The sequence below is a fragment of the Pelodiscus sinensis genome, chromosome 1 (genome assembly GCF_049634645.1).
Source record: "Pelodiscus sinensis isolate JC-2024 chromosome 1, ASM4963464v1, whole genome shotgun sequence".
NCBI lineage: Eukaryota > Metazoa > Chordata > Testudines > Trionychidae > Pelodiscus > Pelodiscus sinensis.
This window is the reverse complement of record NC_134711.1, coordinates 131406883-131432969: the sequence shown is the minus strand read 5'-3', so window position 1 is coordinate 131432969 and position 26087 is coordinate 131406883. Positions and strand designations below refer to the sequence as shown.

The 26087-nt window shown below is 42.9% G+C and overlaps 1 protein-coding gene across 1 annotated transcript in view; it reads right to left on the bottom strand.

Annotated features, from left to right (window-relative positions):
• The window catches only part of VWF (von Willebrand factor), a 249131-nt gene that overhangs the window by 62973 nt on the left and 160071 nt on the right, over positions 1-26087 (bottom strand). The window contains exons 34-37 of the mRNA XM_006128153.4: positions 19495-19672; positions 12731-12951; positions 10755-10947; positions 4972-5310 (exon numbers count right to left, since the gene is read on the bottom strand). Of these exons, the coding sequence (XP_006128215.2) occupies positions 4972-5310; positions 10755-10947; positions 12731-12951; positions 19495-19672 (931 nt within the window). The remainder of the gene's footprint in view (positions 1-4971; positions 5311-10754; positions 10948-12730; positions 12952-19494; positions 19673-26087) is intronic.

Genomic DNA, 26087 nt, shown 5'->3' with positions numbered 1-26087 from the left:
AGAGCTGATTTTAAAAGAAAAATAAATCTGATTTCCATCTTGCAGGAAACTCTGCTATTTTGATATTTGTTTTCATCCTAACTTGAAATGTAGAAACATCAAAACATTCTATGGAACAAACAAAAAAGTTGATTGAGAAATCTTGAAAAGCCTTCAGCTGAAACGAAACATTCTGTTTCAGGTCCAGTTGACAGTTGCCTCTGCATCCTCCTGAGCCACCTCAGTGTTTCCTGGGGATTGTAATTCTAGGCTCCTCATGTCCCTGTTTACCCCAATGGGAAGTCTCACATGATACACTGCGGACCCTTTTCTGTAGCGGTACATCTACAGAGCACTTTTATTTCGAAATAACAATGTGAGCATCTACACAGCAATTCCATGACTTTGAAATAAATTTGAAATAACAGAAGGCTTATTCTGATTTCTGTAAGCCTTATTCCATGAAGAATAACGCCTCTTCTGAAACAGCTATTTCAAAATAGAAGTAGTGTGGACGCTCCACTGTTGCTATTTCGAAATAGCTCCTCCCCAGGGCCATTCAAAGTAAATACTCCCCAGTGCCTTCTGGGGCTCTAAATCGAGGTAACATGTCCACATTAGGAAAGCCGGCCTTGGACTAATTTTGAGGCTTCCCTGTAGTGTAGATGTGATATTTCAAAATAAGCTATTTTGGAGTATTTCTTCCAGAATAGCTTATTTTGAAATAAGTATGCAGTGTAGATGTACCCTGAGAATCCAATCACACCACGGTGGCTCAACCCCATGGAGTGATCATGATTCACCATAGGAGACAGTCCAGCTGCAGAGGGCCCATAAAATAAAACAGGTATATACAGAATATGGAATTATAATACCTAGAGGCTCAGGTGAATGCAGAAATTAATGCTGATCAAAATCAAAATATTTCAATTCAATTTTTCTGAAAGAATATTCTGCCAAAACCCCCTCTTCCTCTGGAAAATTTGATTTTGAGAAAACCCCATTTTTCAACAAGAAAATTTAATTTTACTTTCTTTCAACATATCCCTACTTGTGAGCTATTTATTACTGGGATATGTGCAAGACAATCTAATAATAGTGCAGTGCTTCCAAAATTAAATTGCTCACAGCTACCATCTCCCTAAAACCACTGCCAGAAACCTTGCTATGCAGTGCTGATACAGTCCCTTTTTCATTCTTTAATGGCTGCCAAACTGGACCATTAGGGTTTTGTGTTTTTTTTATTTCTCCATTGCTGCATTACAGATTACATTCCATCTCTGAGAACTGGAGAAGAGTAGACAGGCTTGCACTTAGAAACAAGAATTTAATACACACCATGGTAAGTGCCTTTAGATATCATTAACATATACACAGGGTGGATAACAAGAAATGGGGTGACAGAGAACTGTCTGTTCTGATCCAAAGGCAGCCAAAGGATTTGGGGTTTTTAGTCCAAAATACAATATAGATCTGGACTGCAACCAAAACTGTACAAATGTCATGAGAACAACTTTCATACTAGAAAATTCCTGTGTGAGAAGCTAGGGAAGGAGCCTGCTTATAACCCGAAAGAGTTCAAGGTAGGCGAAAATGGAGGACTCAGGCAGAGGGTGGGGAAGCTCTCCCAAAAGGCCGCAATGACAGTGTTGGTTTCACGGCAGGTGGAGGGAACTAGAGATGAAGCTGGGGAAAGGACCCAGTTCACACTTCCAAAGCTCATAGTGTCACAATCCTTTTCCATGACTGTATCCAATGGGAGATGGATCCAGAATATACAATCTCGAGTTAAACATTCGCAGAGCTCACAGACATTCAGATCTGCAGCACTTGAAGTCCATCTCTGGAAATAACTAGCCAGCCTAAAGTTTTTACTGCTTTTAAAAAGACACAACTCTGCCACTTAGAGACAGATTCTGTTCAAAGATAACTAACCTTTCCAAGTTAAGCCACTGATACTGTGTAAGATACACTTACTCCACTATTGCTCATTTACAGCATGAATGCTCACAGGCGCATAGCTGTGTAAGCAGTCAGATTTTGAGATGACAAAGCTTCTCTTCCATCCAATGATGACAGTCTCCATGCTTTTTTAATTAAACCTTCTGCTAATGCTGTAGCCCTCTTCAGCAAATATATAACAAAGTGAATAAGCACATTAAAAGGTACACATGCTCTGTGCCCTGAAGTTATACCGCTAGCACAGCTTACTGTGGGCTAGATGATGGACTGTGTAGGTGTAGGTGTGCTAAATGTGGGAACTAAGTGCACAAGGAATCCTTGCATATCTACAGCAGGGTCAGCTATATTTCTAGTCCATGCATTCCCATCAACTTAAGAACTGTGTCCTACCAGTGCCCCCATACCAGCTACCCTAAAGAGGACAGGAAGAGAGAGAAGGAAGTTAGAGCATGACTCTGCCTCTACTGAACTGATCGTTGGTGCTAGGTTGGCACGAAATGGAGAGCATGCTACACCATCTAAGGAATGCTGCAGCATGTATAATCACCTCTGCCCAGCTGGGAGCTCAGCGAACAATTGTGCTGAAATGTCACCATTCTGCACTGCCCAACATGGGCTGGTTGCTCATTTTAGCCTTGTATAAATAGCCTGGATTCACTGAAAAAAAAATCGTATCTAGCGCAATGCCATTGTTTATAGGTTTGTAATGTTATAATGATTAAGCTATGCTGTCTATCATTAATGTATTCTGCACAATGTCGCAGTAAACAACCACTGTATTTTTGGCAGCTATACACATGCACCTGCTTTAAAAGAAAAAAGAAGATGATGCCATTGTTAGACACCAATGATCATTTTATGTAACTAGTAGTTCAAGTGGGGAGGCCTTAGGGTCTTTGCTGCAGCGCATCATAAGCTGGGAATTTGAGGAATGCAAATTTGAGGAATGCAGGGAGGTTATTAAGATGCATCTTTGACATTCCACCTAGGATGTTGGGATTCAGAAAGTCTGGTTGAAGTCCTAAATCTAAGCAATGGCAGGCAATGTGCTCTCTCCACTTTCTAGGATTATATGCTATGTGGAATGTTTGGTGTGTGTTGTTTCTTAAAAGATTTATCTAACAATAATGTTCTCCAAACTCAAGGATCAGGCCAAATTACTTTCCTCTTCTTTTTTCTGATGATCCACTCAATTTGGGCCTGAAACTTGAAATGAAACCATCACTGTTATGCCTCTTGTAATGCCATGCAATGTGGATCCTGGATAGACAGCATTTTTGTTACATTATGTCCTTAGGGCAGTGGTGGGCAACCTACAGCCCATGGTTCTATGTGTGACCCACAAGACATTTTGTTTACTATTGCTCACATCCAGATTTGCCAGATTGTTCCGGTTTCCATCCACATCATTTTCTTTCTACTGGTATTACTAAAGTGACATACACATAAAGCAAGGGCATGTAAAGTGAGGTGTATGCATGCAGCATTAACCATGAAATCTGTGCACTCCCTCTTCATCCAAAGTGCTGCTACGGTTCTATCGGCACACCACACAAACTCTAGCTAAGCAAGTGGAATTAGCAAAATCACCGGTAAGCCATCTAGGTTATGACAATCTTGCAGCTCACTGAGATAAAGGAGGGCCATTCGTGCCACCCACTCACTAGCCTAGACTGCCCATCGCTGCCTTAGGGAATTGGTTCTCAACCTGTAAGTAGCGGGAAGAAAAAAATCAAGATAAAGGGCTGTTTGTGAACTTTTCTCTCTCAGGCTACAATCAGCCTGCTTTCTCACATATTGAGAGCCATAGCTTTAATCTACACAGGGAACTTGCTCTCGTACCACTAATTGATGGTCAGACACCAATGTAGCTATACCAGCACAGAATGCAAGGACATTCAAGGAAAGCTACGATTTCTTTGATATGAAGATATGAAATCTTCCTAATAGGAAGCAGGGGTACATACTAGGTATGTGAAAGTGTAAACATATAAATGGTTAACTGATGAGCCATAGTTACACACAGGGACACTGTTTCCTTTCCCTGACCCCCTCCCCCCCCCCTCCCGCACTGCTGCCTCTGTATCAGAGGCAACAGCAAGGAGGTGGGCAGGTGGGAGCTGGGGAGCCAGCTTTTAAGCCAACTTCCCGCAAACACCGGCTCCTGTGGAACTACCTGCCCTCCCATGCTGTTGCCTCTGACACAGGAAGGGGAAAGGCTGGCTCATGGGGAGCCACCTTCCCCTGCACCCACATGTAAATGTGTAACCGCTGAACCTAAATAAACACATTTTAACATCCCTAGTATGTACCATTGGTGCAAATTGTAACTTTCCTTATCTTCCATAAAGAACTGCATTGATGCAGGTACATCTTCAGCTGCCATCAATTACTGAAATCATAGAATCCTAGGGCTGGAAGAGACCTTAGGAGGTCATCAAGTCCAGCCCCCTGCCCAAGACAGGACCAATCCCAACTAAATCAACCCAGCCAGGCTTTGTCAAGCTGAGACTGAAAAACCTCTAGGGATGGAGATTCCACCACCTCCCTGGGTAACCCATTCCAGTGCTTCACCACCCTCCTAATGAAAGTTTTTCCTGATATCCAGGGCAGATTCCCAATACAGACAAGCAGTCAGATTCATATTTGGTATGGAAGACCTGGTAGGGTCTGCACACTTGAACACTATCATACAGTAATATTTCCCTTCTGCATGGTCTTCCGAGACCCTGTGTATCTTCAGCTGTCCCTGTCTGCTAGCTTCCATTCAGCGCAATTAACAGGAGCATGTATTTTACTGATGCACCTTTTTCCATAAACAGCTGTTCAATGGATAACGATGCACATTAAAATAATTATCTAATATGTAACATTACTTACACTAGAAATTCAAACCTGGACTTCTGACATGTGACATAGGATTAGAACATTCACACGATGCAGACAAATTGGAGACGAGGGAAGTAGCTATACTGAGCAACTCATTGCATTTGTTTTTGCATCAATTTTAGTGAATAGTGAAACCATTACCACAAAACTCTGGTGATCTCCAAACGACGCAGATCCCATTTGTTCTGCAAACATGAGCATATGAAGCTATGAATTCACAGATTTCATCTTCGGAGCAGCTGTTTTCTTCACATGCAGAATACAACATGTTTGGAGAAATTATTTTGTGGCACTGTTCAAACTCCTGTGAGAGCAAAACATTGCACTTGGCCGTGGTACGTTCTGTACATCTGTCTTTCTTGATTTCACAAATCTTGCCTGATTCTTTTACAGTCCATTCTTGAATAAATGTGCTACTGTCAGATGTGACAGAGCCATCACTTAACATGAAGTCGTTGTCATTGTTTTGGTCACAAACCCCTAGGTGAGTGAGGAAAAAAAGTTTAGAAACCTTCAGCAATTAAACAAATTGGAGCAAACAAAAACAAGGCACACAGAGCTCCTCGCTCGGGGTTCAAGAGTTGAGCTGCAAGGGGATGAAGAATGGGTTATGGCCCTTATTGCCTCTTTATAATTGATATAAGTCTAAAAATCTTATGGTGTTTACTTGTTTATTAGGTTAGAAATCCTGCTCTTGTTATTTGGCATTGAATGGCTGTCTGGAGAACCGGTGAGATTATGGCATCACAAGAGAGTGAAAGCTGAGCATGAGAGTATATCTATCCCATCACCAAGGCTGTGTCTACATTGGTGCGATCTTGTGCCAAAGCAGCCGCTTTTGTGCAAAAACATGCTGCCTGTCTACACTGGCGGGGAGTTCATGCGCAAGAACACTGACGTTCTAATGTGTGAAATCAGTGCTTCTTGCGCAAGAACTATGATGCTCCCACTCAGGAATAAGCCCTTTTGCACAACTGTTCTTGCGCAAGAGGCCAGTGTAGACAGGCAACATGAATTTTTTGCGCAAGAAAGCCCGATAGCTAAAATGGCCATCGGAGCTTTCTTGCGCAAGTGAGCGTCTACACTGGCACGGATGCTCTTGCGCAAAAGCACATCTCTTGTGCAAAGGCACATGCCAGTGTAGATGCTCTCTTGTGCAAATACTTTAATGCAAGAACTCTTGTGTTAAAGAATATTTGCGCAAGATCATGCCAATGTAGACGTTGCCTAAGCGTGTGTCTAGACTACATGGCTCCGTCGATAGAGCCATGTAAAGTAGTTTACCTGACATAGTCAATGAAGCGGGGATTTAAATAATCCCCGCTTCATTAAAATAAAAATGGCCGCCGCACTGTGCCGACAATCCGCTGATCCGGCACAGCGCGGCAATCTAGACATAGATCGGTCGACATGGGAAGCCTTTGTCGACCCCTCCCTTATGCCTCGTGAAACAAGGTTTACAGGAGCGGTTGACAAAGGCATTACCTGTCGACCGATCTGCGTCTTGACTTGCACGCTGTGCTGACGATCAGCTGAGCTAGCACAGCACGGCGGCCATTTTTATTTTAATGAAGCCGAGGATATTTAAATCCCAGTTCATTGACTATGTCGGGTAGTCTAATTTACATGCCTCTGTCGGCAGAGGTATGTAGCCTAGACATACCCCAAGGTAAAAAGAAAATAGAAATAACCCAAACACACACACATATAGATACTAGGGACATAAGCGAGTAGTCAATTACCAGATAAGCCTGGGCTTATCGGATAGTCGAGTCAACAGTGTGCTTTCCCCCCACTTTGCTGCCTCTGTTTCACCATTTCTGCAGTGCCGCCTGCCTCCACTGCTGCTGCTGCCTCTGTCAAAGGCAGCAGCATGGGGGGGGGGGGCAGGGGAGGCTGCCATGAAGCAGCCTCTTCCCACGGTGGGCTCAGGCTCACCATGAGCAGAGACTTCTCCGGCAGCAGCTCCTGTCCATGGGGGGTGCCAACTCTCTGCTAGGAGCCCCCGCGGACAGGGGCTGCTGCTGGCTGGGCAGGCAGCCCAGCTCAGTCCCAGCTCACCCGGGGACCAAACCCCGGAGTGGCTCTGCTATTTAAAAAGCAACAGGAGTTGGGCTGCCTGCCCATCAGCTCCTTCTGCCTTTCAAATTGCAGAGCTGCAGTGGAGTTTGGTCTCAGAGCAAGCTGGGACTGAGCCAGCTGCCTTCCCCTATCAACTAATTAACCTAATTTTAACATCCCTAATACATACACACTTTCCCCCTACACCTTTCAGGTCTTCTTTATACATCATAAAAATGGAGGCGGGGGCAAGCTATTACATCTTTGCAGGTAGCATTTAAAGTACTGTGCTGGAAAAAGGACTGGCTTGTACAAAACAACTGTCAGAAAAGATGCAACTGGGACAAAGTGAAAAATCATGCAGTAGTTTAGCTGCCATGTGTCAGTGATAACTTCAGTGGCTACCAGATCCTGTGTTTGCACTCATGCAAATTGCTAATTCCCTTCATGTTTGGGTTAGAAGTTAAAATTCTGTTAACAATTTCATCAAGGATACTGCTGAATTATGATTATATATTTTTATTATTATTATTATTATTATTATACATTGCTAATTAAAATGTGGCAGGTGCTAGCCATACACAGATAAGACTTCTAGTAGCATTTGTTGCATCCCAGACAGCTATTTGTACTTGCCTGTGTTTAAGTTTGCATTGCTTTATTTTTCTGCAAAGATTTAGAATTTTTCTTTTGAATTTTTCAAGAATGTCACAGTTAAATTTTGAGCACAGAGGTGATGACCCAATTATATATTACTTTGTAATGGAATGTTCCCTCCACAAACTGAACAAAAACCCTGCCCCTTAGCTCAGAACCATTTATGTACCAAGTTAAATGGCTCCTTTCCAACATTTTCTGATTTATTGGTGAGGGGAGAAAGCCATCTTAAAACCCTGAAAAAGTATGATTCTTTTCAGTCTTCCATAACTCAAAAAGAGATGGCAGGATTTTCTTTAAACTTCACAAAGAATTTCACCCCTAGGCTAAGATCAAGCAAGGAAAGTTTCAAGCCTAAAGGAAATTTTCCAGACATATGCAAGCATTTTTATGGGAGCAAAGAAGTAAGCAAATAAGTTAAGAATATCATTGTCATAAACTATCCTGGTACAAGATGATTGCTTTAAGCCTCATCTAGCACTGTTTTTCCCCTAGATTTAGCAATAGCATTCCTTAGGTAGATCCAATCCTGCAAGCTATTCCACTCAGATATCTATGTGTATGCCATGTCTACATAGACTCAGAGCTTAGGTGAAGTGAGTTGGGGTTGTAGTGCTCAAGATCAGGGTTAAAAATAGCAGTCATGGGCTAGGTCTACACTGCAAAGATCAATCAGAAAAAGGAACGCAATTTGCGGTACACAAATTGTGTATCTTTTTCTGCTTTACTGTTGAAAGAGGCTTTTCTGAAATTTGGCGTGTCTACACGGCACCAAATTTCAGGAAAAAGCGCACTGTTGACACATCCCTTCTTTCTCGTAAAACCAGGTTTACAGGTATGGCAAAAGAGCGCGTTCTGACGGTATCTTGGAAAAGCACTGCAGTCTAGATGTAGCCTAGATGTTCACTTTCAGGCTGGAGTCCAGGCTCTGAAATCCAGCTGGGGGAGTACATTTCAGAGACAGAGTTCAACTGGGAATGATTACATTACCCTTGACAGCCCCCACAGCTCAAGCTCCACAAGTAGACCCAGGCCCTTAAAACAGCAGCCACAGAGAGTTTTTTGCTGTGTAAAGATACACAGAGAGATCAAAGTGGAACAATGGTCCTGTAGCATCTTAGACACTAACGTGATCCATGCCAGTGGTGCACAACGTTTTTTCAACCACGACACCCATATTTTATTGTACTTGTGTCGCAATGCCCAAGATCATTTGAACAGCGCAGCGCTTAGATCCAGGCAGCCAGAGCTTATGCCCACTGCTATGGCAACCCTCCAGGAAGACATCTGCAACCCCCCCTGAGAGTTGTTAAAGAAAAATAATAATAATGATAATTAATTAATTAATCAATTAATTATTTTGGAAAAAAAAACAGGGTGGCCCCTTTAAGAAATGCTTTTGAAGCTTTTTGGTCCTAACAGGCTGCCAGCAGCCGTCTACCATCTTTTCTTCCTGCTTCTGGCCAGACAGCTCCCCTGCTGAACTAGGTAAGGACCCGGTATTTTCACCTGCTAGCCAGGAAAAAAATCAGAAAATTCCAGACATTTAGGTGTCCAGTATTTTCTGAATTTTTTTACCAGACTGTCCGGGTCAATACCGGTCACCTGGCAACTCTAGTCACGACTCATGGGTTGCGCACCATTGATACATGCCATCAAGTGCCATGGATATTGGCCAAACTGGACAGTCCCTACAACAAAGGATTAATAGACACAGATCAGATATTCAATATGGTAATACACAGAAACCTGTAGGGGAACATTCTAACTTGCCTGGGTACTTGTTAGTGGATTTAAAGGTGGTTTTTCTCTTACAAAGAAATTTCAGGAATCAGCTAGAGACAGTTTCTGCAGAACTGGCCTTCATATGCAAATTTGATACTATCTCGCACAGATTGAACAAAGATATGAACTGGATGGGCCACAATATTCAACACCAAAATGAGATCAAAAGCTAAGTATTGGGCACTTACAGCAGGAATAGGTAATAATTTTTGGTTGCAGGTCACTCCAAGAAAGAAGTCAAGGGCCATACTTTTCTGTAGAGGAGGTGCTGGGTCTAGGGTGGAGGCTGGATACAGAAGGGAGCACGGGGTAAGGGACTGGGGTGCAGGAGATAGTGTGAGGGTTGAGAAGCAGTTTGGGTGAAGGAGGGGATTGTGACCTGGGGCAGGGGACTGGGGTACAAGGTGTGGGAGAGTGTTTGGGTGCAGGAGAGGATTCTGGCCTGGGGGAAGGGTGAAAGAGGGGGTACAAGGGCCTGGGAGGTAGTTGTGACCTGAGGCAAGGAGGTGCAGAGGGTTTGGATGGTGACCTGGGGGAGGGAGTTGGGGTGCAGGAGGGGTGCCAGAGGCAGGCTCTGACTGGGAGGTGCTTACTTAAGCCAGCAGCCCTGCAGCACCTCCAAGGCAGGCTGGACTCCCTGCCTGCTGCAGCCCCCGATCACTTTAAACTGCAAGCTGCTCCCTCCACGTGGCTTTCAGCTCTGGGAAGGGAAAGAGACTTGTGCTGCCCTTGTCCCCCAGGCCAATCTCTCAGCTCCTATTGGCTGGTTGTTTCCAGCCTGTAGGAGCTGAAGATTGAGCTGGAGGAAGGGAGATCACAAAGCCTCCCTGCAGAGCAGAGAGTCACAGGGACTGCACTTTAAACCACAGCAGCTGCGTGCCTGAGGGTCCTGGCAGGGTGGTCCATGGGCCTGATCCGGTGGCTTGGCAGGATGGATCCAGCCCCCAGGCCGTATTTTGCCCAGCCCTGACTTTCAGCCTACTCTATTAGCCTCACTTAGCACAGACACTTTAATTTGCAGGGTTTTTTTCTTCCCCACTCTCTCCCCTCTTTTTCTGCTTTATAATTCAACCTCTGTGCCTTCTGCTCCATATCTGTCAGCTGAAGAAGTGGGTTGTGCCCACAAAAGTTCATGATACTATCTCTATATATTTTTGGTTAGTGTCTAAGGTGCTACAGGACCCTTTTTTTTTTTTTGGTTACACAAATGGAATCTATGCCATACCTATACCTACACGAAGCCCTGCTGGTTTTTCTGGGGTTCGATATCTGGGATTCTATGGATCACCTCACACAGCAGTGCTTGTAGTGCATGGGAGGGGGGAACAAACATACTTCTTGATTCTGTTCAGTTGCAAGAAACCTCAATAATAATTACAGCCTCAAAAAAGGCTGATGAACAAGGTCCTTTTCAAACTTACCACAAAGGCCATATGTTTTTGAAGAAAAACTCCTTGGATTAAGCTGAAGAGTAAATTCATTGTTTCTTGGTGTGAACGTGAAGGTATATTCAAGCTGGGAGAACCTGATCTCATGCATTATTGATCCATAGATGGATACTTCAAAGTAATCATCACTATAGGGAACAGTAGTCATTTTTCCATTAACAGCAACCTGTTTCAAGAAGGTGAGAAGACCCAATCAGTTTTGCCTACCAACTAAAATAAATTGGGAATCTCTAGATTCTATAAACCTTCAGCACACTTTAACTTCATAAGGGACTGAAGATCCAACTGAATTTATACAAGTCAAGAGAATAAAAACAATATAAAGACTAGACCAAGTTGCATGTGGAGTCTCTGCTTTGAAGGAAGAAATGCATAAAATGGATTATGTGCTCCTTTTTGGTGCTTGAATGTATTTAGTAAACACTGTCCCATTTGGAGCATCACATATATTAACAGGCTACAGGTTCAGTCACATAAGGTGTTTAATGGCTGTTGTTGGTAGTTGAGTACCATATAGCACTTTGTCTGGTTAGACCCAAATATCCTAATTTCATTGTCATTAGCCTTGAATTTGGAATGAAAAGCCCTCCTCTGTTTATTGAGCAAGAAATACAGTATGGCAACAAAAAATCATCGGTGGACAAGAAACTATGGACAACCATGAAAGAACTCAAAGGCAATACAGGACTACAAGGCACATAGGGTGTGTCTACAGTAGCCCCCTAGTTCAAACTAGGGAGTCTAATGTAGGCATTTGAACTTGCAAATGAAGCCCGGGATTTAAATATCCTGGGCTTTATTTGCATGCTCCCATCCGGTCGCCATTTTTAAATGCCACTAGTCCGGACTAACTGCCCGCGGCTACACGTGGCAGTTAAATGGTAATTCAAAGTAAGTCCTTAGTTCGAATTACCGGTTACACCTCATTCCAGGAGGAGTAACTGGTAATTTGAACTAAGGACTTAGTTCGAATTATCGTTTAACTGCCGCATGTAGCTGCGGGCAGTTAGTCCAGACTAGTGGCATTTAAAAATGGCGACCGGACGGGAACATGCAAATAAAGCCCAGGATATTTAAATCCCGGGCTTCATTTGCAAGTTCAAATGCCTACATTAGCCTCCCTAGTTCAAACTAAGGGGCTAGTGTAGACATACTCACAGTGTGTTGCAGATACTGTTTTGTGTGTGGTCGGAGGTAACATGCAGAACTGCATCTGACTTGGAGCAGACACTGAAGCTTTCTGTAACTTTTCTGTAGTTCATATAGGATGTTTCTATGTAAATATGGGAAAGGTCTTAAAATTAGCTCTACCTTGTAATTAGTCAATTTTTGTATGTCTGAGTTGCCTAGCTTTGCATTAAACATTTGAACAGCAACTTCCATGACTATTAAATTAACACCTATTTGTCTGCCAAGTAAATGTTAGACACACTGGGACAGATTATCTGCTAGGGCTGAGATCCACTCATTGCAGCTGTTGCATGAGAGGTCAGAAAGCCAGTTATGGCTCCGTGATTCTCTCTCTTTGATGTCCTTGAACAGGTTAGATCAGCTCTTGGGCTGCTCTAACAGGCGCCAGTTGACAATAACCCACAAGGGACTATTCTCTCATTAAAAAGAACCAGAGTGCAATACAGTCTGGCCATGCCCGCCTGCCTGTTCTCAGAATGCCAATGCAGAAAAGGAGTGCCTGATTTCATTGTCTTTGCATTGCCAGAGTAGTACAAAGGAGATGGAGCAAAGGTGCAAATTTAGCACATCATATGGCTAGAGACTTTACTCTGGAATCAATCAATACTGATAAAGATTTTAGGAGCATAAGAAATAAAATACTGTAAACAGAAAAAATGCCCTGTAATATAAGTACTAAAAAAGGAGAGCATATCTCCCTTCTCATAGTTGTTTTTTGATCAGAGAAATGTACAGCTATCTCATTGTGCATGGCTTACTGTCATGTCACTCGTGAGCTGTATTGATGTGCCATGGTGCTTCACTTCTATGGAGTTCATACAGTTTAGTTTTGGTATTGAGCTGCATGCCCCGTTGTGGAGAATCACTTCAATGTCATGTTCTTTGTCTTGAAACAATGTATAGGAGCAATTCCCAGTCAATTTAAAATGCAGCCCGTCAAAGGTGACAATATGTTGAGTTGAACTGCCCATGCACATGCCTGCAAAAGTGAAGAGAAAGGAAAGATGATTATCTCTGTGATGCCAGCAGTCCGGGTGCTAGCTCCTTCCCAGGCTGCAGACATTAGCTAAGAACGGACAAACCAATAGCTGGAGACCAGACCAGTTCACTTATGTGTTAGTGATGCTCAGGATAGGTGCGAGTCTTAGAAGAATGTATTTAATGTTCACACTGTATAGAATATTTGTAAATTGCTACACACATTAATCTTATTTGTAATGTCGGTATTCTGTGCTATAAGGAAATGAGGTAAGGTTTGCTTTATAACTTTGCAGCTCTCATAGGGCCAGAGACACTAAACAAAATCAGAGATCTCTAGGGGCTACCCCTAGGTCCATGCTGAAAGACATTTTGAATTAATCAATCACTACAACTTTGTCACTTTTAGGATTTAGATTGCAACTTCCTTGCGTGTATATGTCTACTCATTTTAACCTTTAAATAACTCTTATTTCTCTTTCTCAGTTAATAAGCCTTTGGATAATTTACCACAGGATTGGCTACAGGAATGGCTACAGGAATATCTTTGTCATTGTCATTATCTCTATTCTCTTGAGTCTGAGCTTGAATACACAGACATCTGTGTGAAGAACCCACTGAAAAGTATAAAGTTAATTGATAAAAAAAGTTTAAGTTCAATATTTCATCCAATCCCAGAGGAGAAAGAAAACCTATCATTGTCTCGTGATTAAATGAAGTTTTTCTAATTGCCCCATTATTACAAAATAAGATTGGGGCAGATCTTGTATATTCAAGATGTTTCCTAGAGAGTTTGAGTTTCTATTAAAGATGAGCTCCAAAGGAGAAAATAATTGAGTCTATGTCCTTTTCTCCTTTTATGATGTATGAAAAAAGGCATGAAAAGGGTATTTTTGTTATTTGTTTTAATTTTTTTATTTTTTCCTGGAAGATGGGAGAACTAGCAGGATGATGAGCTGACAAGTACTAAGGAAGTCTCAGGGGGTAGCCATGTTAGTCTGTAACTGAAAAAAAAATTAAAATAACATGAATAGTTCTGCAACACCTAAGAGACCAACAAAACATGTAGAGGGTATCATGAGCTTTCGTGGGCACAACCCACTTCTTCAGCAAACTTCTAATCTCAATTTTAAGCAAATAAAGTTTCTAAAGCACTACAAGCTGAACCTCTCTAGTCCAGCACCAACAGGACCTGACCAATGCCAAACCATGAGATGTCAATATTGTCTCACAGCATTACCAACACTTTCACTGCTTATTGGGCTCTTAGAAGACACAGGGATAAATTAGAGCTACGTAGCAGCATAGAACATTGAGAGCCCAGGACTGGTGGCTGTAAACAAACTTTATGGGACTGTGGGAAACTTGACTACATCCATGTTAAGTGGACACCTCACTAACTCAAATCATATCAGACCACAGGTATTGCCGGAACAGTGTGTGCTGAACTACAGAGGTTCAACCTGGCCCACATTAAAACAGCAAGGAGTGAGGGAAAAAATACCAGCCTACCCTCAGCCAACATGGCTACAATGGCAAGACTTATCACCACCCCCCATATAGACAGAGCTATGCTGATAAAAGCTGTCTTCTATGGGCTTAGCTAATGTAGTCTGGGGAAGTTATGTAGCTATGCATCAAAACAACTCCTCTGACAGCTTAAGCTGCGTTTCTGCTAGTGGTCTTAGCCAGCATAGTTATATCCACTAAGGCTCTGTAGTACAGACATGGCCTTAGAAGGAAAGAAATGGCTCCAAGTACTTGACTCAGGACTTGGGGATGCTCACATTCAGGTCAATGTGAGTTTTGCCATTGACTTCAGCATGTGCAGGATCAGGCTCTCACTGGCCAATTGACTTTTTGGACTTGCACTAGTTTAGCTGAACCATAGTAGCCATTCAAACACATATAGGTTTTGGTAAATGTGAAAGGTTAGCACTCTCCTCTGCCTTACAAACTCATATCACCTCAGGATATTGAGTGAATTTCTGAGCCATCATGGTGTGTTTAATTTATACAGAACTAAAACACTTTATCTAATTCTGAAGGGCAATAACCTTAAGACAACTATAGGCTTTTCTGTGCCAAGTGACTAATGGTACAAGTGGTAATTTTAAATTTAATCCCTTAAAAGATCCCTTAAAGATACTAGTTTTGAATGCCAAAACTAATGGCCTTGTATTTGCTGTTCACTTACATCTAAATAGGAAATATCATGCTATTGAAATAAAAATTATATGAGTAATTGTTTCTTCTTTGGAAATAAATAAAATGATTCAGCTAAAAGTTATGCAATAATTTTACAGTTAGGGAGTATTTACATTAGAAAGAAAATCTTGGATTTAAAATGGCTAGATAATTTAATATGCTTTGAAAGAACAGTAAGCAGGCAAATTCTTGGTGTGAAAATTTTCTGTATCTGATAATAAAAAGGTCCTGAAAAATGTGAAGAACCTGCAAGTCCCCTAAGGAACTTTTCTCTTTGAATATGGCAGTTCCTCGGTGGACATTTTGTTCCCCACATGAGAATATACATTACAACTGGGAAGTCATGGAACTTTATTATTAAAAGTGGTTTGGGATTACATTTTCAAAAGCACCTCAGTGATGCAGGTATATTAAGTCCAAGAAGGGATTTAGTCACTTTGGAATTGAAAGCCAATGGAATGTAGACTTCAAAATACCTAAATCCCTTTTGAAAATGGGATTAAAACACTATTAAATAATTTAGGCACTTTTGAAAATGTTACTTGTAGGCTCAAATCTTTCGGGCTACTAGGAATTTTGTCTAAACAGGCATCTAACAGTACACTTTATAAATGCAGCCCAATGCATGCATTTCCAATCCATATGTTTGTACAGTAGTTACAGAGCATGAAAGTGCCTAACCTTGGCTCTAGGCACTTGTAATTAAAATAAGCATATCAACCAGTTATTTTTCCTTTGCAGAGCTTAATTATACTAGCCGCAGTATATGACCATTGTATCTTCCCTGTGGTGGATTGGTGAGGCTTGGTCTGTGAAACCAAGCTGTTGTGGATCCAGAGGACTTATTCTGGACCCATCCCTGCTGTAACTTGACTCCTCTCCATAGGCTGCTGTGGAACTGTGCTCCATGTTGTGTAGGGGTAGAATGACCACCTGCATGGTCTCAGCACATAGACCTCTCCCTCCTGCAGCAAATCTGTACCAGTTCTACTGTATTCCAGACCTTTCCCATAGCCTTTGAATTAGGCTGGAGGGTTTGGCTCTTGGCGATTTCACTTTATCAAAGGGCCATCATTTTTTCCTACGTTCCTGCCTCATGAAAACTATTCTCCCTCTCCCTCCATACACCTCTAAGAAGTACAGTACCATTATAGCAATATTCTTCACAGGGCAAGCCCTGCATTAACTACTATGCTCACACAGAAAATTATGAAGTCAAAAAGCAGCAGACCATCTTCTCCCCCTACTCTGTGTGGGTGGAAGGGAGGGTCATTTCCCACAGGCTCTCTTTTCAGCAGCCGGCAACTCCAGGACCACTGCTGGGTCCCTCATCTCTGTGTGTCTGTGTGGGAGGACTTGCACTCTGCCTGAGCCAAGGCACAGCTCACACAATATCAATTGTTCCTGTTCACACACTCAAACTCAAGAGCAAACAGTATTTTTCCCTACATCTGCCTGGGCTCAGAACCCAACCCAGAAGGTTGGGGTTAGCCAGAGAATAGACTAAATGTCCTAGAGTTTGTTCAGATTCAGCTTATTTTTCCAGATTCCCTCCTCTCCAGTTCAGAAAAGGTTGGAAATTGGAAACCAGTCTGGGCCTCCCTCTGGTAAAATGTTATTTTTCCAGCAGACAGTCCTGCACTATAGCCCCCATCCTGCCAGCATGCCCTTTCTCAGCTTTAAGCAAGCAAGCAGTCCCACTGCTCATGCCCGTAACTGCTGGCAGGATTGGTGCCTATGTATCTGTTTGACCCCATTTATTTCTGGGGTGGCATGGAGTCATTGGATGATTGGCCCCTTTAAGGGGTGCTGGGGTCAGTTATACCTATGCTATAAACAACTGGGTCCTTCCCATCCTCTTTCTGGGGTACCCTTGAGAATCTTCCTGCCACTCATACAAATCACTGGGGCCTTAAGCAGGTTCCTTTGAAGTACCCAACCTTCTCCAGACCCTGCCTGAGGGCATTCCACAGGCGCCTACCTGCTGCTTATGGCTCCACACCCCAGACTCTTCCTGCTCAGCCCTTCTATAAAAGAACAGGTGTCTATTAATCTATCACCTTGGTCCCACCCCCTCAGGTTGAGAAGATGCTAATTATCTGGGACATGGTGTGGCTGGCCCCATCTCCCACTGAAGTGCCTAGTCACCCTGTGACACTTGGTCCACTCTGCACGCATTCATAAAGGAAAGATCTGTGACCACATGGTCTTCTTTAAGGATATGCTATTCACAGCTGCACACATCAGTCGTTGCCATCCTTAGACCACATAGGTATATCTAAATGGCACACTTTGTCCTGTGTCTGGAGACAATCATACTGGAACTAGAAAAGTATTGCAAATAATATGTGGGAATACATTTGTTGCTTTAAATGTTAAATGATTAATTTATTGAGGTGGATCTCTCTCTGTGTGCATGATAGTCCTGACTTGTAGCACTATATATTATTAAGGTTGCCTGATACTTCCTGTTATAAAACTCAGTTTCAGTTGCTTATAATTTTCCCAAACTTGAAGCATTTGGGCTGCAATTTTCCATATTTGCTTTCTGCCTCTGGCTAAATTTTTTGGGACGTTTCTGCCAAACAGGTTCAGCCATTTACAAGCATAAGGCTAGGGAAAAACATATTTTGCCTAGAGCTGGTGACTTATTCTTTAAGACACTCTACAGTCCCCACTCCTTGGAAGGTGGCCACTGTTTCAGGGATTAGCCTTTTGCCATCCCTGCAAAAATCTGCCCAAATTTGGCCAATTTATAAACCTCTGAAAAATCATTTTGTACGTGCCCCATAGAAGCTAAGATCCCCAGCTTCCCTGGATCTGGTCTCTGAAACTCAGTGTCCCCCTCCCTTTCAGCAATGGGGAGCCCATGATGGCACTCCAGCACCTCCCATCTCACTGTGGGGCTAGAGAACACTAGTCCTGGGCTGCTCTATGCTCTGGTGTGCAAGGGGAATGTTGGAGTGTCTTTCTTCTTTTTTTTCTGCAGATTCTGACCCCAAAAAGGTTCCCCAGCCCTGATTTTAGAAGCTAAATTCTCAAAGTGTTATCCATGCTGGGCATGCTCCAGATACAGGCTGAGCAGGACTTTCCATGAAATTTCAGCTCTGGCTCCTATAGGCCAGACCAGGCCAGGACCAAGCACCTGAAGTGAGATCAGGGCAGCTATTTCTTCTGTGCTTAAAATGACACCTGACATCTCCCCTCTCCCTTGCTGGGACCAGGCAACGTGGAGGAGGAAGTTGGTTGATTCAAATTCAGAAGTGGAAAGAGTGAGACCTGAGGAGAGATCATGGAGAGAGCCTGATGGGAAGAGACTGGGTGTATGGCTACACTAGCCACCCTAGTTCGAATTAGGGTGGCTAATGTAGTCATTCGAACTTGCAAATGAAGCCCGGGATTAAAATATCCCGGGCTTCATTTGCATGTTCCCGGGCGCCGCCATTTTTAAATGCCCGGTAGCTCGAACTACCTGCCCGCGCTACACACAGCATGGGCCAGGTAGTCCGAATTAACACTCTTAGTTCGAACTACTGTTACTCCTCATTGCAGGAGGAATAATGGTAGTTCGAATTAAGAGTGTTAATTCGAACTACCTAGCCCGTGCCGCATGTAGCCACGGGCAGGTAGTTCGAGCTACCAGGCATTTAAAAATGGCAGCGCCCAGGAACATGCAAATGAAGCCCAGGATATTTTAATCCCGGGCTTCATTTGCAAGTTCGAATGACTACATTAGCCACCCTAGTTCGAACTAGGGTGGCTAGTGTAGCCAGACCCTGGGAGTGGAAGCGTGAAGTGGTCATGGGGGAAGAGGGAAACAGAGTGGGAGCTTGGGGTAGAGGGACATTAGCTAGCAAGGAGACTTGGACTGCAGACAAATAGAAGAACAGGAGAAGGAAAGATAGATTTGACGAAGAGATGGGTTGTCAGTGGAGAATAGAGATTGGCTGGACAAAGAGACTGGAACAAAAATACCACAGAGGGAGACTGGAACTGGGGAACAACGATAGGTGTAGGGAGATGAACAGAGATCAGGGTTAAGGAGAGGAACAGATTAGATGATGAGCCAGGAAGGTCGTGAAGAAAAAATAACATTGTATCATGTTATTAAAGAATGCACTATAATACATACACACAATAGGGCTGAATTAAGGTTGTCCAGGCATCCTTAATTCTGGTAATTCCTAACTTTCGAGCACTTGATTTTGTAAACTTGACAATATTATTTTGACATAATTTTTGTGTTAATATATGTGTGTGTTTGATGGTTGTACGTGCACGATTATATGTTTATCATGGGGGAAAAAATCATGTATATGCAGAATAAGTTACTCACATGGACATGTCCAGCGGCAGCCACAGGTTTCCTCAGTTTTAACAGCAGGAAGATTATTGTGACATGTAGGTTTTGACATCTTCTCACAATTAATTTGATGACTGTCCAGAACTGTGTAGCCACCTGGCAAGCATGTCATAATGTGACACTGGTCCAGTAATGTCCATTGGTCACCAGGCTATGCAAGAAGACATACTGATATTAAAATAGGATTTGAGCCAAGAGAAGAAAATGCAAACAACAACCAGACAGTGTTCCAGAACCTAAATCTAGCAAGTAAAGTGACACTGCCAGGAGTGCTGTTCAAAATAGCCTTGGATAATTAAATAATAGTATGCAACGTAACAGGGAGTTCATGGGCATGGGAAAGTTAATGTTAGAAACATTGCAAGAAATAGACTGTGAAATTCCATGCAAAAGATAACAGTCTAGAATGGAGATGCTTTTCTGGAAGAGAATGAACTATTTGGTCCTTTCTATTGTTAGCATAGCAGCCCTGCAACATACATGGACAACACAGTCAAAAAATTTCCCATTGCTTTTCTTTAAATACCAGTGTCTTTGTTTTTTGTGAGTGTAAAATTGTTTTGGAAAGTATTCTGAACACAGATGCTCATAGCACAGCAGGAATTAATGAGAGCTGTTTCAAGCTAGTAAAACAAAAGCCCCCTTGTGAAGGCTTGGAATAGCTGGGTTATTTTACCTACAATTCTGAACCCTTAAAAATTCCACCCACCCTGAAGGGGATTTGCTGTCCTGCAGGGGGGAATGTTATTAGATAACCACTGTGTTAATGTAAAATAAAAATTAAAAAGATACTCTCTTTCTGCAGGAGAGTTGAAATTTTAAGGTTCCAAGACTCCTAGTCTCTTGAGTTCAATCCTCCACTGAGCACTCTAACCCCAATCTGGCAAATCCCTTATGCACATGAGTAGTCCTGCTCAGCTCAATGCCAGAGCTTTCAGCAGCTAGCAGGAAAGAGTTTTAAATTCCCAGGAATATCATCCCCATAGTGCAAAACCAACACCTTTATCTGATCAGTCCTGCAGTGGGTGAGATAATATATTTTATTGGACCAGCTTCCAATAAAAGTTCTCACACACACCTTGTCTCTCTAATATCTTGAGACCCAAATAGCTATACCAGCCCTGACACAAACCTTCAGTGTCAGTCCTGGAAGGAATAGAGACAGTAGTTCTAAGAACTGGATGATAACACCCCAGATTCACAAGCATATAGAGCAAGATGAAGAAAGGATAGTGACTATCTAGATTGGGCTACCTTAAGGTTCCTCCATTTCAGCTCATCTCCAAGTCTTCATGAGAGTGAATAGCAAGGTGACAAAATATCTGGGTTAGACACTGCATAATTCATAGTCTGTTCTTGGCACTTGTGTGCAAACCAGGAATAATGCTTTAAAAGTATTTTTCTCAGTTCTGAGCTATGGGATACCATTAGTTTTAAAAGAGAACTGCCAGATTTGCAGTCATAAATATTGGGACTACATATTAAATATGAGTGCATTTCCCCAGGCATGCTTTGTAGGTCTTAGGACTTTGAAAAGATTTCATTATAGAGAACCTCTCTAATGTTGTCTAAGATTTTTTCAGGTTTGAGAGCCTAGGGGAAGCTATAAAATAAATAAAAGTAATGTGAGGAGTTTTAAATATGGAAAAAATATTTAGGTAGTAATGATATGAAATGTTTTTTAATTATACTCTCTGCTCTCTCTCAACCCACTGGAAGTAAAGCAACTGGAAGGGTACATAGACAGCTGTGCACATCTGGCAAAAAGGCCTTTTGGTATTCATAATTTTTATTTAACCCATTTACAGGAAACCTATCACAAAGCATCTAAGAGCTGTACAATAAAACCAAAGCACAACACATTAAAAATTCAATTAAAAGAACTGTCCAGACACAGCCAAGAGATCTTGCACAGTGGGAAACCCAGTGACCCTCAAAGCAACAAACTGAGGCTACTTCCCAAATGATGTGGAAATATTGGAGAGAAAAAATTGGATAGAAAACATGTGCGTGCACACCACAAAATATACACACCAGCAGCAGAGGCTCCAAAATGGTCAAGAATAAGTCATCTGAAACAGATGTGAGTCCCAGAATGCCAGAGGCCAACACAGGAAAACTTCCTCTCAGAAGGAGCTCCATATCTATTTTGTTAGATTTATACACTCATTCTGTAGCTGAGGACCTTCAACTGAGAAGATCCAGTACCTCCACTGAACTCATGAACAAACAGTTTTTTATCATATTTTAGAATTTTATCACCAAGGGCTAGTCTACACTAGAAAAGTTCTGCTGGTAAAATTATATTCGTTCGACGTGATTGCCTACCGCTTACCATACAGAAGGGTAGCCATGTTATCCTGTAACTTTAAAAACAACTTAAAAAAAACACAAGTAGTTCTGTGGCACCTTAGGCTATGTCTACATTGTACAGTAATTTCAGAATAAACTAATAGTTATTCTGAAATAGCTTATTTCAAAGTAGCACGTCTACATTGCAGAGAAGCCTCAAAATTATTCCGAGGCAGGCTTCCCTAACGTAGACATGCTATATCGATTTAGCGCGCCAGGCGGAATAATTTAGAATGGCCCTGGTGAGGGGCTATTTCGAAAAAGCAGAAGCGGAGCGTCTACACATGCCTTATTTCGAAATAGCTATTTCAGAATAAGCATTATTCTTCATAGAATGAGGTTTACGGAAGTTGGAATAAGCCGTCTGTTATTTCAAAATTATTTCAAAATAATGGAATTGCTGTGTAGATGCTTGCATAGTTATTTCAGAATAACAGTGATTATTCCGAAATAACTTGCTGTGCAGACACATACCTAAGGGTATGTCTACACTTGCAACCTAGTTCAAACTAGGGATGCAAATGCAGGCATTCAAAATAGTCAATGAAGCAGGGATTTAAATACCCCATGCTTCATTACCATGATCTCACCAGCGTGCTAGTTCGAATCACAGCTGATTTGAACCAGGAAGTGCACGCCGGGATGCGTTAGTTTGAACCAAACCCCTTGGTTTGAACTAACGTTACTCCTCATTTTTTGAAACACCGGGAGGAGACTGATGCCGGGCTCCCACGGATGTGTTTCAAAGTGGCAGAGCTGCATGGACCACAGGCTCTGACCCCAGGCTCCACGTGGTGTGCCTGGGGAGGTTTGGAGTACCCCTCCTTCCCCCTCCCTCCTTGCTGCTTCTTTCTGATAGACACAGCAAAAGGGGGGGAGAAGTGACTAGTCGACAAGCTTGTTGACTAGCCGATAAGCATTTGCTTATTGGATAGTTGATTAATCAACTGGTCCTTCACATCCCTAGTGCTAAGTGCCCAAATCTCCCATCATGTCCGCATACCTCCTGCATCAAGCTACTCATCACCTTGTAGATCAGGCATAAGGTTCCAACCTATCCAAATTTAGAAAGTGACCTTGACAAGGGCTTGATCCTGTTAAGGCATGGATAAGTGGTGCAAGAGGGCCACGCTGAGCTATAAATGGGACTGCTCAATATGCAGCTTTTGTTATTTTCGAGCCATTGAGATAAAAGATGAGGGATGGGAGGAGGAAAAGGAGGAGGATATGGTGCTGTAGATTCGTGGTGGAGCAATAACTCTAGGCCCAATACATATCACAAGGCATTGAGAAGCTCACTAGGTGGGACAGTCTCGGCTTGACAAAGCCCTGGCTGGGTTGACTTAGTTGGGATTGGTCCTGCCTTGGGCAGGGGGCTGGACTTGATGACCTCCTGAGTTCTCTGCTATGATTCTATGACAGTGTTTTATCTGGACTCTCGGGGTGGGGTGTATCTTCAGTCTCTGATGCCCCACACTGCTGATCAGTGGCAACTCTGTCTCAGTTTCTCCTTGGTTTAGCTAATCACCATTTGCTCCCAGGTCTGTGACAGCTTCATTATGACTCCAGCCAGAAAATATTAATAGTCTCTCCCCCATCCCATATGCTAAAGCCCCTTGAACCAGAAGGTGGATAACCTCAGTGATGAGTCAACAGTCTCAGGGCTCTTGGGGTTCATATCCCTTTGCTCCCCCTGCTGAGGTTGGTAGGGGTTCCCAGGCCCAGCCGCTCCTCTGGGTTCCAATCCAGGAATCCCGTATGAAGAATTTGGAACTAAATCCTTACACTCTGATTCGCTTCTTCTGGAGGCCCAGTTACCTGGATAGCTTCCCACCAGAGCACTGGTAAGAACCCTACTCTCTGTGGTTCCTTAGCCTCTCTGACAGCTCTCCCTCCCTTCTGGCCTGCAGCCTTTGTATTTCCCTAGCTGTTGCCTGGCCACCAATCAACCACTGCTGAGGAGGCAGCCTCCCTGCTAACCCTTTAGTGACTGGAACAGCTTTGTGACAAACATTCATGGACCTATTTCTGAAGCAGTGGTTGGTTCATATAACTGGCTGGCAGTAGGAATAATAAAAGAGCCTTTGAAAAGACCATCAGTCCAATGCAGGGATAGGCTGCGATCTGGCATTTCTTCTTGCAAGGCACAAGGAACCCGTAAATTTTGCCTGTGATTTTTCACCAGCAAAATGAATTATAGGTGGAAATCTGGGTATTTGAGTGCAGCGGGGACAACATTCACTGCAGGCCCAGCTCCTTGCCCCTGGAAGGAGCGGAGTTTTTGGTGGAAGATACGGAGCCAAGAGCAGTCATCCCTCAGCATCGCTCCAAGTGCAGCGCTGGGTCCTCCCTTCCAGCCCTCAGAGACACATGGGCTACGTCTAGACTGGCCCCTTCTCCGGAAGAGGCATGCAAAGCAGGATTTAAATAAACATGGCCGCCGCTTTGTTTCCGGCTTGGGGAAAAGCCGGAAAAGAGTGTCTAGACTGGCGTGATCCTCCGGAATAAAGCCCTTTTCCAGAGGATCTCTTATTCCTACTTGCAAGTTTATTTAAATCCCGTGGGGGATATTTAAATCCCCCGCGGATGTCCCTATTCTGACTTGCCTGCTTTGCATGCCTCTTCCGGAGAAGGGGCCAGTCTAGACGTAGCCATGGAGAGGCAAAGAGCACTTCTGTGACATTTCAAAGGGGCCCAGAGCTTTCGCCCGCCACCACTATTGCAGCAGCAGCCAGGAGGCTTAGGACCCTTTGAAATGACTGGCCCTTGTACTATTGCCCCTTGAGCCCTCCTTCCCCCATTGGCAGGTCTGTTTGAGCTTCTAACTGCATGATTTGTATCTGTGGCTGGATAGCTAGAGTTACACATGTGGAGGTTTCAAATATGGATATGAAAAAAGCATGTGCAAATTACAATTGGACGAATTGGAAGCTGCCCTTCTGAAAACTCTGCTCATCATTTATATTATTAACTGGTTTACATTTAGGCTTTGTTTGGACTAGGAATAATAATGATTATTTTTACTTTGAGACAGTTAACCCCACTTAGGGTGTGTCTAGACTACAGGGTTTTGTCAACAAAAGTGGACTTTTGTCGACAAAACCATATCTGCGTCTACACTACCACCAAGTTCTGTCGACAGTAAGTTTTATCGACAGTGGTAAACCTCATTCTATGAGGAATAACACCTTTTGTCGACAGAGTTCTTTCGACAAAAGGCGCTATCGCATCCACACTGTGCTTTTTCAAAAGAGAGCATCTAGACTCTCTGTCGAAAAAGCGGCTTGCTTTGTCGACAGAATTGGTTGTAGTCTAGACGCTCTTTGTTGACAGAGGCTTTGTTGACAGTATCTGTAGATAAAGCCTCTGTTGACAAAAGCCTGTAGCCTAGACGTACCCTTACATAAGAACATAAGAATGGCCATACTCGGTCAGACCAAAGGTCCATCCAGCCCACTACCCTGTCTGCCGACAGTGGCCAATTCCAGGTGTCCCAGAGGAAATGACTTGAACAGGTAATGATCAAGCGATCACTCTCCTGCCATCCATCTCCACCCTCTGACAAACAGAGGCTGGGGACACCATTCCTTACCCATACTGGCGAATAGCCAATTATGGACTTAACCTCCATGAATTTATTTAGTTCTCTTTTAAACCCTGTTATAGTCCTAGCCTTCACAGTCTCCTCAGGCAAGGAGTTCCACAGATTGACTATGCGCTGTATAAGAAGAACTTCCTTATATTTGTTTTAAACCTGCTGCCCATTAATTTCATTTGGTGGCCTCTAAGTTCTTATATTATGGAAACAAGTAAATAACTTTTCCTTATTCACTTTCTCCACACCACTCATGATTTTATTCCAAGCTGAAAAGTCCCAGTCTCTTTAATCTCTCCTCATATGGGATCCGTTCCAAACCCCTAATCATTTTAGTTGCCCTTCTCTGAACCTTTTTTAATGCCAGTATATCTTTTTTGAGATGAGGAGACCACATCTGTACGCAGTATTCAAGATGTGGGCATACCATGGATTTATATAAGGGCAAAAAGATATTCTCCGTCTTAGTTTCTATCCCTATTTTAATGATTCCTAACATTCTGTTTGCTTTTTTGACAGCCTTTGCACATTGCATGAACGTCTTCAGAGAACTATCCATGATGATTCCAAGATCTCTTTCCTGATTATTTGTAGCTAAATTAGCCCCCATCATATTATA